Below are 15654 nucleotides of genomic sequence, written 5' to 3' on the forward strand. Positions count from 1 at the left end.
AGCCCACTCAAAACTGTTTTGGCCTCCAGAAGCCCACATTCCAGTGCAGTACCATGTTGGCAATCCCGCTGGCTCTAAGCAAGGTGGCAATGACACGCAGCAATGTACACACGTTCCAGCCCGGGAAGCATTAGAGTTGCATTAGATACTATTTTTGCTTGAAGTGGTACCATGTTTTAAACTATCCCTTTAGGAGTGAATGAATTTGCTGCTTTTGTATATTTGCAAACTACCTACTAGAAGAAGGAAGAAGGTTTCTAAATTGGTAGAAAATAAAGAACTACTCTAATGGGTATGTCTGAAATAAGTCTTGCTGAGTTCAACGTGTGTTTTTGGTAGGACAGGATTTCATCTTATTTTGGTATTAGATCAAAACAGTTTTTCTATTTTAGATCAAAACCCCCATAACAAGTCCTTGATTCACTAACTTAGACATGAACTTAAAACCAGAGGATGGACCCTAAACATAGTTTGGAAGCCAAAGTGAAAGCAAGGACTTCACATTTACCCTGAAGCTCAGGCACACAAGGCCAATCCTACACCTGACCACTTTTATATTTTTTTTTTAAACTTTTCATTAAGTTTCTTTTACTCACCTTTGTTATCAGTCTGTTCAAATTCTCCTTCCCCATGTAAGAATTTTGCTGTGAAAGGACAATCTCCAGTTTCTGGATGATGCTGGTCAGACTACTTTTGCAGCTTTGATACTGCTTCAGGAGCTCCAGAGCCCTTGCACACTGCTCCTGGCTATTAAAAAAAAAAAGAGATATACTATTTATTGGCTATGCATAAAGGAGCAGCCTAAGCTCCCTGTCCACTTCCTTCTCCTATATTCAGACACGTGGGGAGTTTGACTATTATGTTCGGAAGAAATTAAATGGGAGGGATAAATTACACTGGCACAAACTCTGTAACACCGTGTGACACCTGCTGTGGTAAATGGACAGTTTTTTGGAAACAGAAATGCCAGTCACCATTCTATGCCTCTGATTCGTATTTAACCATTCTTCTAGATACTAGTTATGTTCAACATTACACTGCATACCTGCTAAATGATAGGATTGTGATTTCTTAAAAATAAATACAATTAATGAGCTTTGGCTGCAAAATTCTAGGTGTAATTCTTGGCATTATGATCCTTTATAGCATCATAATAGTAGCATTTCCTACTGCACCAGAATTTCACTTACTTCAAAGTATGGTCTAAGGCTTTTTTGATGTTTCATTTTACAAGCAAACTTCTTACTTGTACAATACTACTTTAAAACATAGCTTTTCTTCTTACCATTCAGCAAGCAAGAGTTTTGTATCCTCCCATAACCTCTCTGTAACTCTGCACTGCTCATTTGCTTCCTCTGCTTTTTCCTCTTTCATCTGCAGGAGCTTATTAGTGATTTCTCGCATAGATTTCATTTCAACAGCAGCACAATCTAATTCCTTTTCCAATTCCATTAATGATTTTACCCTTTATTAGAAAAAAATGAAATATAGACTTATATTAAAGCAAGTCTTCGATATTTTTTCACCAATGTAATTACTAAGTTCTCCAGAAATTCATCCTGAGCTGCACATACTTACTATATTAAATTGACACCATAAAAAATGTAATTTGACACAGTCCTTCAGATGAGTTACACTGACCTAAGAGCTGTTTGAGAAAGTAATCCAAAATCCTAAAGGCTAATTGGATTTGTATGAATATAGTGTATTAGTTTGTATTAAAATGTTAAGCGCATTCTGGCTATCTTAAAATAAGGTCTAAGAAAGGAAGTTATGCCATGGTGTGTGGGATTTGACAATACAAATAAATAAATAAATAAATCACAGTTTAAAAACTCCTTTCCCTTCCCATTTTCCCCACACACAGACAGTTTATCCATCCTTTGCGCAGCTGCAAAGAGCTCCTCTGAAACAGTATCAGAGTGATACAAGTTACGTTGGTGACTTTCTCAGGGTATGGTAAAATAACACAAAGCTTCTACAGCTCAGGGGTTTAGATCACGTGTCACTGCTCAGCAAGAAGATCTGTCTCCCTGTTTGAGAATTATCTTACTGAAAACTAAGGTCATAACAATCAACTTCCTTCTATTTCACCAGTGCTGCTTCAAACGAGCACATACATAGTATTTTAAAAGAAAAAAAATCGGAGAAGGCTTCCTTATTTAGGTTCTAAGGCAGAGAATAAGACAAACTCACAATTTTCTTCACTGCTACCAAGATGCTTTAAGACACATTCAGGTTTCAGTGCTCTACCACAAAGGGGCCATAGGCCCTTTGAGTTCACTGAAACTATGAAATTACAAGAGCTTTGAAAAAGAATTCACCTTTGTTGTATAGCTGGAATCGTTGGATCCTTCAAGCCTATTTTGTTAATTCTATCACGTAGATCCTGAATGTTTTTAAGGAGTTCACAATTTCTTGTGGAAAATATCTTGTATAAATCATTTTCCTCTGTAAGCATCTGATCACTTGAGTGACCACAAGTCACAGTTAGCTCTTCAGATAAATTCAGAACTAGTTTTTCACACCAGGTCTCTCCCCCACATTCAGCATCTTCCAAGCAAATATCAACTGCTTTCAAGCGTTCATCCAAACATTTAGCTTCTTTTGCCATATGAGAAACTTCTTGTGCAGCCTGTCTCAATGCTTTTCCCTGTATTTCAGGTTGGCCCGAGGAATCTGTGAGACGTCTTATGGAACTCTGAATCTTCCTCAATGAGGCCATAAAAGCTTCCAGATCTTTAAGGACCGTCTCTCGGATCTGCATTTTATGGCTCATTTCTTCAAGCTGGTTTTGATAATAAAACATAATTTTACTTGCAGCTTGCAGATCTATTGGATTAAATTCGTCTCTTGCTGAACTGTCTAGATGCTCCAATTGTTTGCACACTTCAATCTGATTTAATATGGACCTCTGTAGCTCCTGAAATTGAGAGAACCACCAACCATGTTAGCAAGTGAAAGAAAATCCTTATCCTATATTCAAGCTGAACCTATGACTGAAAAACAAATTATACTGAGACAAATAGAATACATGTATATATTGTTAAAAGAGTGAAGGAGATCATTTTTAAGATTTGGGTGTTTGGAATTTTCATTGCAATTTAGGACTGCGGGAGTTCTAGCTATGAAAACAACATTAAATGCAATTGAGTTTACTAAATCTGAATCATTAAGCCTATACATTCAATTAGCCATTAGCTAAGAGATAATATCATATTACGAACAGACATAAGCCACTACAAGGCAATCAAATTAAGGCAGAATGACTTTGTCATGGAAATACAGTAAATATGCTAAATAGGGTGGTTGAGAAAGAAAAACATTTTTCCTAGTCTGGATATTGGTGGAGGAGGGGGGATAAAAAAGAAAAATCAAATAAAATGGTATTTTGCAAACAAGGAATATGATCTGCACTATAAAAAAAAAACCAAAACAATTATCTTGCCAGCAACCTCAAAAATAGGAAAAAAAGATTATGAGAGCCTGGGATTGAAACCAGCAAGCCCCTGCAGTGGACTGCTACTTCTGCCACCTCTTAGGTTCTTTTTTGTGACATTCTTGGAGGAGACTTACAGACATGTAAAAATCTCTCAGTGAAGCCTGCACACTATCTGGTTAAAGGATTACGCAGCCCTCAGGCAAACAGCAGTACTTCAGTGTTGTGAAACTTAGAAGTGCAGTGCTAGGAAAAAATGCAGGACACTTCCAGACAGATAGAGTCATTTCAGACAAAGAGTGCACATGCACTCTGCCCGAGAGCTTGAAAGACCTAAACCCTATTCAGCTTGAGAGCCAAGGGCAGACAAACACAAACTTTCAGTGCTATGTAGCAGTCCACGTGTTCAGCGGGGACAGAGTATCAAGAAAAAAACAACATCCACTCTGCCTAATAGACAGAGCAGAGTCTAGGCACAAGATACTGATAACAGCAGAATAAATTATTGCATACATGCAGACCTTCCAAAGCCATCCTGGGGCATGCTCAGATCCCTTAACAGATGTGACACAAGGCAGCTTAGTTTAGCTCAGTAATTAACACTGCATTATTTATATCACTCCACAAAGTGACATAAAGCCAGGTGGGAACAGCATAAATCTGTAACGAAGAAAAGTCCTAACCTAAGATGAAATATTCACAGCTATGCTTTTTACAGTGGAGACTATCAAGGGTGCACACTTGACTCTACAGGTGCAACGGCATTTGAAGTGAATGGATTAAAATGGTGTTAGATGTCAGAAGTTTTGGGAAGTCTTGTGAATTGTCCCAAGTCCTAAGAGAGAAATCCCATGAAGGTCACTAGTTCCTACAGATATTAAGAACTATTCTGGTTAGGGTGTTGTCTCTGCCTCTCTGCCTTTTCCCTTACCTTTAGCTCCCTGTAAGCAAGATCACTATTCATCAGATTAAACTGCTGGATGTCCTTTTTGTTCAGCCGCTGATCTAATTCGCGTAGAAGAATGGATTCATTTTCTATTGGCAAAACGATTTCCAAAGCAGTTCTTAAAGAGTTTGTTCTACAAGAAACATAAAGAAACACAAACTAGGAAAGCCAGCAAGAAAAGACACTTGACATTTTACAGCACAAAAAGCCACAGAGATATTGTAATTGACTACCTAATTGATCTAATCCTCCTCCTCTGGGGTCAAAGGAGTTTTTCTATTGATTAGTAATAAAAGCAGTGTGAATCCCGGTGCATTTAACCAGAAGGTTGAAGGAAATAAAAATAAGCTTGGGAATACTGCACAACAATGCGACAAAGATCTGGCTCTGAGCTTCTTGGAGAGATCCACACTATCTGCAAGATATATATGAACCATGTATAATTAAGAAAAATAATAATTTTATGCAATTAAAAAAAAAAAGAGAGAGAATTTAAAATACACAGATACTTTCACTAAACTACACTATTTCCTCCACAAGTATCCTTTACTTACAATGAACTATCCCTTTGCCAATATCATGAAATACTGTTTTATACCTGGTATTTATCATATCCTGAAGTTCTTTCCATTCTCCTTCTAGCTTGCTTCTTGTCTCAGAGATAGCAGCCCTCTCCACTTCATCCACAAGGTTTTCTAAGGCAGATGAGATGTTTCCCAATTGTGTCCAACCAGAAGTGATATCATTCTCTATCACCTAAAAGATATGAATAGTTAATTGAATTAATATGATTCTGCATTTTACAACAGACTGGCCAGTTCATAAAATGACAATCACAAGAGTTTCTGCAGAAAAAGTTGAAAATGTCAGCTTTAGTTAACAGTTTCTTTTTTTTAAAGACCCAATTCAGCTGTGTGTAAATCTCCATCAGCTTTTTATAACGAAATTTTCTATGCCATATATATTCCTGGGCTACATTTTATAAAGGTTCAATAAATATGGTTCGGCCATTTTTACCCAAGAATGAATGTAATATATCTCATTTTAGCTGTGTTCAAAAGAACAAAAAACAAACTTAGAACTAAACCAAGATCTAATGTGCTAGGTAACCTTTGTGCTCCGTTCTATGGAAGACTTGGAAAATTTTAAAATAAAAGTTCCAACATCAATTACGTGCCTTTTAACACCCCCTTAAGTTTCTCACAAACGTAATTAAGTTGTAAGTCCTGGAAGAGTTTCATTCTGCACACAAACCATTGGCATCTGATGGTTCAACTTTGAAGACTTCTTCAGCCCTGGGTTTGCTCCATCACTTAACCATTCCCACTGACAACAGAGCTGTTTTCCACAGTTATTTTTTCCATTAGATCCATTTCAGCCTGCAGATCATGAACTGATAGCCATCAATTTCTTCTTTCAGCAATACTGGCAAAACTCCACTGCTAAGTTGCAATTCAGTTCTGCTAAATGCTGAACCCTTCATTTCCCTCTACTTCTAATAAATCTGGTTGTAAGGATGCTCCTTACCCCTTGGCAACACTCATAACACATAGACGGTGATGGCTCTACACGAAAAAATAACAACTCAGGAATCAAATATGTTTTTAAAAGATGAAGACTTACTTGTAGTTCATGCAGTTTATTCTGAAGACATGAAGTATCTTTTATTTCATCAGTAAAGACGGATGCTACTTTCTCTCTGCTTATTTGTAAAAGTTCCTCCAGGTTACTTCTTTTTGTGTTATAGCTAAAGAAAGATGCAATCACTTTCAGAGAGAGTATTACTTCTAATTTAAAGGAACATGGCAGAGTTTGGGACTTGCTAGCCAAGACTGCCATATAAAATAAGCAGATTCTATTGCAAATGCTTATCATTACTTAAGTCCCAACTGAATGGGCATAAATGAGCAATATATATAAGTGCTGAGAAGTTGCTCACCTGGCTAATCTTCATGTGGGAATGCCTACTGGCATTCTCCAAATTCAGTTTTATGAATGTAAAGATGTCAGTTCTTTAAAAACTTGCCACATTTTTTATTCTACACTATTTGCAGTTATTAGTAAGGCAGATTTTTGATGATACATATTTTTCTGTCCCAATAAAAGAGCAGAAAATTCTTTTTTTTTTATAGATTTTTGTTTTCTTCCTACAACGCCCTGATGTTTGAAATTTTTACCTACTACAGTGTTTCCTTATTAATCGCAAAGCAATATTAAGTAAACTGTAGCAGAACAAGAACAGATTTTTGCACAATTAAAGTGTGCCTTATGTTTGACACATTCAATTAATTTATGAATGTCTAGCACTGTATCATCTCTAAATACACATACATTTTATCCTTGAAAAATTACCTCTCTAATAAATCTGGTGAGGGCAAACCACTGTCTTCCTCAAACATCTTTTCACAGGTTTCTCCATTGTGATGTTCCACATCTGTCTCCAAAACTGTTTCTGCAGCAGGTATTGATGTCTAAATAAATATTAAAAAGGTAACAATGACATTTGCATCATGCTATGTCAATATAGACCAACAGGCAACTGTGAGCTTCTGAAAGAAGCAATCACTTCATGTGTGCCAAAGATGAGAGAGAACCATTCATGAATACAAGATGTGTCTTAACTCAGTGATGAACCAAAAGAGCAGATTTTGGAAGACTTGCTTCATTCCTTCCACACTAATGCTGGGTCTCTGCACTCACAACCACCCCATCATAACTTTGGCAATCACAAGCTATGTGCGTGAATTTTTGCTGCAGCTCCATGGATATCCTTGGGCAACCACAAGGCACTGCCTTTTACAGCTTTGTCAGGCTGCTTACACCAGGTAGCTTCACATGTCCCTTGCCCTTGATTCCAGGACATACTCTCCTCAGTTTGAGACCAGCTGATGTTACGTTACACACTTCGATAATCCGTGAGGGAACAGATTTATTGTTGAATCAGGGACCAATATCAGTAGTCTAGCAAGAAATCTCCCTTGATAACAGACACTTCCTCTGTATCTTCCAACATAACGTAAATGCAAAGGGTCCCTTCCAATAAACTACCAGTCTGGATGCTGTCTGATGAACTATCTGCAGCCATACTTCCATGAATGTTTATCCCAAATGAGACATCTTCTGCGGCATCCAAATGATAAAGAGTAATATCTTCCCTCTCTGAAATTTGATCTAAGAAATTACATGTATTCTGTTTTTCCCCATATTTTTCTAAAGCAAATGCCTCCAACTTTTCACTATTTTTCCTCTCTGTGTCATTTAAAACTTGTTCAAATTACTGGGCCGCTACGTGGGATTTACACTTGAACAAAGCTTCACATATGGCTCTTTCCAGATGAAAAGCATTCTTTAGCAAAATATAGTGCAAGGTTGGAAATTCACATCTTTTCAGGATGCCTAGGGCTGTTCCCTGTGTGTTACTTTTAATATTTACTTAGTCTAAATTCCCAAATAGAATGGGTTTTTGCTCTGTGACCAGAGGCCTGAAGTCCTGCCACAGTAAGAGTAGAAATGGAAATAATCAGTTTTTCCTTTTACCAATGATCTCTCTAGACAGAGCAGTGTTTCTTAACAGTATTGACTTCTTACCTCCTGTACTGAAAGTCTATCAGTTTGTTGAGAAGAACCGGGCTCTTCTCCATTCTCAGAAGCAACAATAGAGTCCCTATGGTTTAAAAGAAATTTTGGCTTAAGAACAAAATATGAAATACAAAGGGAAGAAAAGAAACTTAAGCTAATGATTAAAAACTAATAGCACAGCTGTGCAGGGAAGTTATCAAACATGCTAGTTTATGAAACTTAATATTAAATGTTTAGAAAGTACAGTTGCCCGTAGTAATGTACTAGTTAGTACCTTTACATGCCACAACACCTACCGATACATCTGATTTCAATGAGTCTACAACACATCATGCACTCACTGTTTCTTAGACAGCTCTCTTTTTCCAGCACGAGACAGTAAGGCTGTGTAAGTATCTGACACAATTTGTTGAAGCTTTTCTAGCTTTTGTTCACAGTCTGCAATGAATGCCTGTATGTCTGGGACAGTTTCTTTTGCTAGTCTTCCCGGTATTTTAAGATCTTCTAATGACTTGCTAAGTTCTCTCAGGCTGCCTTCATGTGAAAAAAAGGCCTAAATAAAGAAAAACAATACAATAAACTTATGTTAAGCCATAAGAATATGCAATTCTAATTATTCACATATTTTTTTTTCTTTTTCTATTGTCATCTTGGATGAATGCACTTAAAGGGTAAGCTGTCAAACCAGGAGAGAAACATTTATTTTCCTTGAATCTTTTTCAAATAAAGCCAGGAAAGAAACTGAGATTTCTGGGAATGTGTTCCCCAGCTGCATTCCCAAGACTATACTGACTCCTGCTTGATTTTGAAACTCCTTTTATTACTACAATTCTATCTACTTTTAATCCCAAGTCCTCTGCACACTTACATTGAAAATACATGTTCTATTGACTACAGAAAAAAATAGAATTGGAAAATTTATTTAAAGTATTCCCCATCAATAATTCTACTTTTGAGTGTGAAATTAATATATTAAAAAATGTATCAAACATATGAGCAGAAGGAATGCACCTAAGGATGCTTACTTCTCTTTTCTCTTGCATATGTAATATTTGTTCAGAACGAACCCATGAGAAGCAAATACAAAAACTACACTTAATTCAGCAAAGACCAGAATTTCAACTAGAGAGTATTTTCTTACCCTTATAAGTGGTAAACTGGCTGCATCAATGCATATCAAAGAGGGTGGAGGAAAATACTAATAGCAATGAAGTAGAAAAAACATTGCTTACGGAATATGTAAGATTCGCTATGGCTCACCCCAGTAAGTAAAGAATGAAAGTCTTATGTCTAACTGGATAATTTGTATGTGGCACAAACACAGAGGTGAAGTGGGACTACTGCACTGTGAGAAGTTACTCTCACTCGAAGGCACCTAAACCAGCTATACAACTGTAACAAAATAACTGTAACAAATCAAGAACACAGAAACATTTCTTATTTTTACACTTTGCAGAGATAAATCTATTTTATGCTCCAAGGCTGTACTAAAAAAAAAAATTGAAAAAGATACCACGCATGCAACAAGGAGATAACTCTAACAAAGAAGCTAATATCTGCAGTCAGAAAGGCAATGAAATAATTTGGGTGGCCTCTTTGTTCTGTGTTTACGTAACACCAAGCACAAACTTCCACAAACACAGGCTGCAACACTGTATATTAAGGAAGCAGGAGCAGGAAGGACAGATGATGCATTCAGAAAGAGAGGTAGGTGAGCAGAAAAGGAATGGGTCAGGTACCTCATGTTCCTTGATAAGCCCTTTAGTTTTATCCATACTTAGGAGTTTCTTCTCTTTACCTAGTTGCTTATTGATTTTTTTTAAGGTTGCGTTAAATTTCTTTTTTTCCCTTTCTAACATGAGCTGGACACAGGACATAATTTCATGATGAACTTCCTGCAAAATTCAGAACACATTATCACTATAAGATGGGCAGACAGTATTATAAAGTAAACAAAAGCCTCAGAACATACTGTGGCAAAAAAATTGTTTTTCCAAGATGCCAGGCCTAATGAGAACAGACAGTGGATTCTCCTTCCTGTATTATCTCACCTCCCATCTTTTACGAACATCTTTACTCTTTTCTTCTACTACCAGCTTTTCATGATCAGATGAAATATTTTTCAGTTGTTCAGCTGCTTTCAAAAATTTGTCAAGAACTTTATTGTCCAGAGCATTAAAAGCTTCCTGCAAAAAAGCACCATAAAGAAAAATAAAAAGAACTAAAAGTAGCTTATTTATCTAGTAAAATGACTTGACATAACATATAAAAACCATGTATAAAGCACATATGAATGGCATGTGTGGGCTACGATCACCCTTGCGTGGATGAATACAAGGGCATTCTCCACTCTTACATATCTGCCAAAAAGTTGCAGATGACAACATCAGTGTACGCTTTTTGGAGAAAAGCAGATGCTGTTTCTGTAATAACTTTTTTAAGGGAAAATTTGGTAGCAAACAAGAAAGATTAAGGTTCCTGAACTCTGATTCATTTCCAGGGAACATACGTGGCCATGTCCCACATCTACCCAGAGGCAAGTGAAAGGTCTGCACAGCTGCAACAGGACCCCGTGAGCAGTCCCAGAAGCTCTGCATTGCCCCGGCCTACAGCTGCCCAGGACTCACTGTGCAATGTAAGGCAGTACAGATTTTGGGCACTTCAATTTTTCCTGCCTCATTAAGGACCTCTTTAAGAGATCTGAATTCTGAGATCAGACACTTTCTTTACAATTTACTCTCTGGGGAAAAAAAAAAAAAGGAGATTCAGCATTTATAGTCACACTTCAATAACGTGACCAAGAATTCAGACTTATGATTCAAGATGGGAATTTTATTTATTAATCGGGCAAAAAAATGGCTGTAGCTCGGAACAGGAATCTGTGGATGATGCAATAATTTAAGTTAAGACAGGGCACTGACTATACTGGTATACAGCTTTATATTTCCTCATTCAAATAGTCTGCCAAGTCAGCATAGGATAAAATACTAAACCAAAAAGTTGAGAATAAAACATTAATAGCTACCAAAAAAATCTCTCTTTTCTCACTGTGGTACCTTAGCTTTTCAGATGCCAAATAACACAAAAAGAAATACTCCATTCAGCTTGTTCAGAAAAGGAACCTACCTCGTATCTTGAAATATGCTCTTCAGGACTTAATTTTTGACTGACAAGTTGCACAGCCTTTGAAATGGAGGCCTCAAGATCTATCTGTGATTCTTCAAAATTGAGCAAAGCTTCCTTTTCTGAGGGACTCTTCTCAGATTTGGGCAGGATGTTGTTCATGTCACCCATGACAGCCTTGGAAGAAAGAGATTTTTCAGAATACGCACAAGTTTCATTAATTACATAATGTGATTGCTTCATTACATCACTCAAGTTTTTCAAGTTGAGATACTGATCTTTCAAACGATCTAATTTTTGCCCCTGGCAAGAGTCTGGGAGTCTGATTCCAATAGTCTAAAACCTTTTTTGTCTTACACGAAAGAAAAGGACTCTTCCTAATCAAATAATGCTAAAATTAGAGATGTCTGTGTATACAAAGCCTAATAACAATAAAGAAGGAGTACCTCTATTTTGTCTCTGGCTTCTTTAACTCGTGTCTGCAACCCGGTGGTGTGAGAATGCTGTTGGGACACCTGATCCGAAGCATTTTGCATCAGGGATTGCAATATTTCTTCTGCTGCTGCAATTTGTTCTTGGCACGAGGTTCCCCTTGCAGCCAAGCTCTGGTTAAATGAAAAGCATTAGAGTCTGCACAGTATTTATGTTAAAAGAAACTGAATGAAAAAGCCAGTATTGATCACAGACAGTCAATATTTGGTCAAAGAAAAATCTTATATTTCAATTCTGGTCAGTGTATCCCGCTGCAAAATTTCGGTGTGGAGAGAAAGAAGTCTGCTGCCATCCACAGGGGATTCTGATTGCTGACACATTCTTTCTGTCAACACGATATCTTCAGTACTTTGCCTCAGAGTCAATTAGAAGTATTTTTTAAACATGCTCTCTCACCTGAACAGCTTTCCAAATGAATGTACAAACCACACATTTGGATATGCATCATCTGATTTGCAGACACCCAAAATTAAGTGCATATCAAGACTCAGATTTTCTAGTGGTATATTGAATCCTAAAAGGCAGGAAGCAGCTGGGTATTTTGTATGCAAAAGTAGTGTGCCATATTTGAATATTTATCATGAGAGTCCCTATTAGGGCTGTTTTGATCTATGAATATTCAACACATTTTCCTGTTAGAAGTTGTCAGTTAGCATTCTTTAAATTAAAATCAGTGCTTTGTTCTGGATCTTGACCTATTGTAATGCAGGCAACAAGGAACCTGATCTCTTCTGCTCACAGACACAAAGACACATTACCACTCACATTTTGGAGGCTATATTTCAGGGTGTCTTTTGTTACGCCTTTGTTTTTAAGGAACTATTGTCATACTGCAAAAGAGGCTTAATTTATAAACATATGCCCACAAAAGGTGAATATATTCTTTTCATAACCTCATACTTCCTAATTCTGTAAACTAAACACAGTGCAAGAAGGCACAACTCAAAGTAAACTAGCACAAAGACTGGTTTGCAGTTACTGTATGTGGATTTAACGTACTGAAGAACCTCTGTGTTTAATCTTAGCACTTGGACAGAGGAACTCCAACAAAACCTGCTTCTGGTGGTCACCTTCCTACCATTAGACTATCTGCCACTGTTGCAGAAACAGCAAAAGGGAACATAAGACAGTGCTTCAGCTTCTCCAGCGCAAAGCCTGGTATCTCTGTTCAATCTCACCTTCACTGGCTAGTGAAGAAAATAAATCAGACTTTGCACTGAAGCTGCTGAGTTAGATGTATATATTTCAACCTGCCATTTGCTGGGAAGGAACAATAATCCATGTAAGAGAGACACAGGAGACAACATAATGGAAGTAACAAAAAAATTCATCACTGCTCATTGTGGATGTTTAGAACAACTGCCTATAAGCTGAGATACACAAATTACCTAGCATGCTGCTGAAAATACTTCCAAGTATTCTGGTTTTTTGACACGGAAGCCTTGACTACAGCCAAGCCATTCCAAATCTCCTGCTTGAATGGGAAAATACATGATAGAAAGTACTGTATGACGAGGGGAAATTTTAGTCTCAGCACCTTGCAAACTTTTAGTCTGCTGCGAGTGCTGTGTGGACAGGAGCAATTAACACCACTAGAGAGCACGCTGCTGATCAACAGTACCCGTGGCACTTCATTGGCACTTGCTTGTCATCTGGATACACTGACGCTGGAAGAGTCACTTGTAGCTAGCTCGTATGGGACTGATCCTGGGAAATAACATCAAAATACTGGAATTGGCTGACTTTTTACCACCTTTTACCACAGCACGAAATCCACATTCATTTCTGCTTCACCAATGAATGTGTGTTTTACTCCAGCAACAAATCTGGGCCAAAAGATGAGAATCTGATAAATGAGTATTTTAGGCTGTGTATTTCCATTTTCACCTGCAAATATTCCTCTGTCTGAGGTTCCACGGGCGCCTTGTGACCGATCTCACCAAGCAGGCATCCAACCTCTTCTGCCCAGCTGTCCACCCCTCCAAGGAGCTCTTCAATTTTCTCCACGCTCCCCGGAAGCTCCCTAGCCTTTTCCGCAGTATCTGTGCTCTCTTCACCAAGCTATGATCAAAGAGAAAAATGCTGCATTTTTTTGCCACCATTTATCATCACAGCAGTAGCATTAATAAATGTTACTGAAAGGCCCAACTTATAAAATTAAGAGCTCTAATAGTCCCAAGCAGACAGGTAGTGTTGTTCTTGTGTAAGCATTCTAGGAAATGTAATATATGTAACATTAAGCAGATTGTATAGGAATTTACAGCCAGCTAAAAACCTGTCAAGTGAACTGGTGTGAAGTTGCATAATCCTAGAAATACCTATGCAGCATTAACCACTTTCTTCTAGCTGAGGCAGAGATTATACAATTTAGCAAAGGCTCACAAGCTGTCAATATATTGAGTACATCCACCTCTAGAACTAAATAAAGAGTTTTATCCTGCAATAAAGTATCCCTTTGTAGGTGGTTTTAAAATTTCGATTTAAAAAATTGAGTGTTTTCCAGAGTGTTGTAAAGAGCATTTAACTGGGTTGCAAAGACTTATGAGTGGGATGGGATGTCCCCATGTATTCTCTGTTCCTCCTGTTTTAAAACTGGCAATACTGAGTTGACTGAAAGATTTATTGACATGTGATTAACAAGCTGGTAACTTTAGAAAAGATAATTTTGAAGGCTGCTTGTTGAAAGAGTAGTATGAAACTGGTGACTTACAAAGTGTGTCCTCTTGATAAACTTAGCCCACCTCCTGTTCAGTTTCTTGAGCTCTTTGGCAATATTTGATCTGACTTGCTCTTTGCTGACTTCGATGAGATAGTTTCCAGCTTCATTTAAGGAACCATGCACTGAATTCCAGCTTGCCAGGATCTCAGCAGGGGTCTAGAGAGAGGCATTGAAATAATTTCAAGCAGAACCCTGTCATGACTTTACTTCCAAAACGAGGAATGGAAAAACAACAACAACCACAACTGTCACATATAATGCTTTCCTTCCAGGAGGCTTCCAAGTACCTCTGTCTGCCATGACAAAAACAAATCCAATGGCGTACCTCTTTTGGATAATCATTTCGTTTTTCTTCCAGCCACGTCTTTAGTAAGTGGAGATTTTCTGTATAATTACTCCAGGAAGACAGGACTTTCTGTAGGGTAGTATTTACATTGGAAATATAATCTCTGCACATAGAAATCTTTGACTCCACCATCTTAAAAAGTTTGCTAATTTCTTGAGGATCACCAGCTAGGACATCAAAAAAGGGATACCATTATACATTTGGAAATATATATATATATATATAGCCAGTATTTTACACAACACTTAAGTGGGAATTAAAACTGGTTATGGCACATCAGTTCAAAATAGAGTTTTTCATTATCAGTTTTTGAGGAGGAACTTACCTAAGCCAGGACTGCTTATGTTTTTATTTTTCAAATCTTCACAGATGTGAGTAGCAGTTTCTAGCTGTGTTTCAAGTCTCTTTTCTTCAACAAAATTCTGCCCAAAGTGAAAAGGAATTGGCATGGGTAACACTGACCCACATAAAATTTCATGGTAGGAAATACAACTTGGGACATTTTTTTTTTGATATGTGCCTACAGCCTGCAGGTTAAATGTAAACTGAGCCAAGCCCATCCAGCAGCTCATCTGCACCTTTTAGTCTGAATTTGACCCATTTGTCTTCTGCTCATGCAGAGAGTATCTTAAATGGGAAGTATTAACTCCTGAATAGCATTGACTGAGTCACAGTCCTGCATGAGTCAGAACTAGTTATTTCAAAACATTAAGGATGTAGGGCAGTACTGAGAAATGACACCTAGAACAATTCTGGCACAATTTAATCCCATAAATCAAAAAAGTAATGTAAGTAAAAGGTGGGTTTTCTTGCATACACAGAAATATCATTGTGCATAGTTCCTGACTCAGATCAAGTAAAATCCAAACTGGGGACAGAAAGGGTCAGGAAGAAAGAAATGGGAGCAGAGGAAGAGACTTGTGGTTTGAACATTCACTCAGGGAATGAGAGGGTTGGTCCTCAGCCCCTATTAATCTAAAGTGCGTAGCTTCTCACTCCTATAAACGTCT

The 15654-nt window shown here is 37.6% G+C and overlaps 1 protein-coding gene across 6 annotated transcripts in view; it reads right to left on the reverse strand.

Annotated features, from left to right (window-relative positions):
- Nucleotides 1–15654, reverse strand: part of SYNE2 (spectrin repeat containing nuclear envelope protein 2) — a 187609-nt gene that overhangs the window by 130178 nt on the left and 41777 nt on the right. For all 6 annotated transcript variants that reach the window (XR_014585355.1, XM_083839115.1, XM_083839114.1 and 3 more), the window contains exons 15-31: nt 14970–15066; nt 14624–14811; nt 14290–14454; nt 13467–13640; nt 11534–11692; nt 11091–11264; nt 10016–10150; nt 9704–9859; nt 8306–8517; nt 7974–8049; nt 6738–6856; nt 6009–6132; nt 4984–5141; nt 4371–4518; nt 2325–2923; nt 1286–1465; nt 597–747 (exon numbers count right to left, since the gene is read on the reverse strand). Coding sequence is in view for 5 of the 6 variants with exons in the window: in XM_083839115.1 (XP_083695241.1) it covers nt 597–747; nt 1286–1465; nt 2325–2923; nt 4371–4518; nt 4984–5141; nt 6009–6132; nt 6738–6856; nt 7974–8049; nt 8306–8517; nt 9704–9859; nt 10016–10150; nt 11091–11264; nt 11534–11692; nt 13467–13640; nt 14290–14454; nt 14624–14811; nt 14970–15066 (3015 nt within the window). In the remaining variant the exon portion in view is untranslated. The remainder of the gene's footprint in view (nt 1–596; nt 748–1285; nt 1466–2324; nt 2924–4370; nt 4519–4983; nt 5142–6008; nt 6133–6737; nt 6857–7973; nt 8050–8305; nt 8518–9703; nt 9860–10015; nt 10151–11090; nt 11265–11533; nt 11693–13466; nt 13641–14289; nt 14455–14623; nt 14812–14969; nt 15067–15654) is intronic.

This window comes from Anser anser (genome assembly GCF_964211835.1).
Source record: "Anser anser genome assembly, chromosome: 5".
NCBI lineage: Eukaryota > Metazoa > Chordata > Aves > Anseriformes > Anatidae > Anser > Anser anser.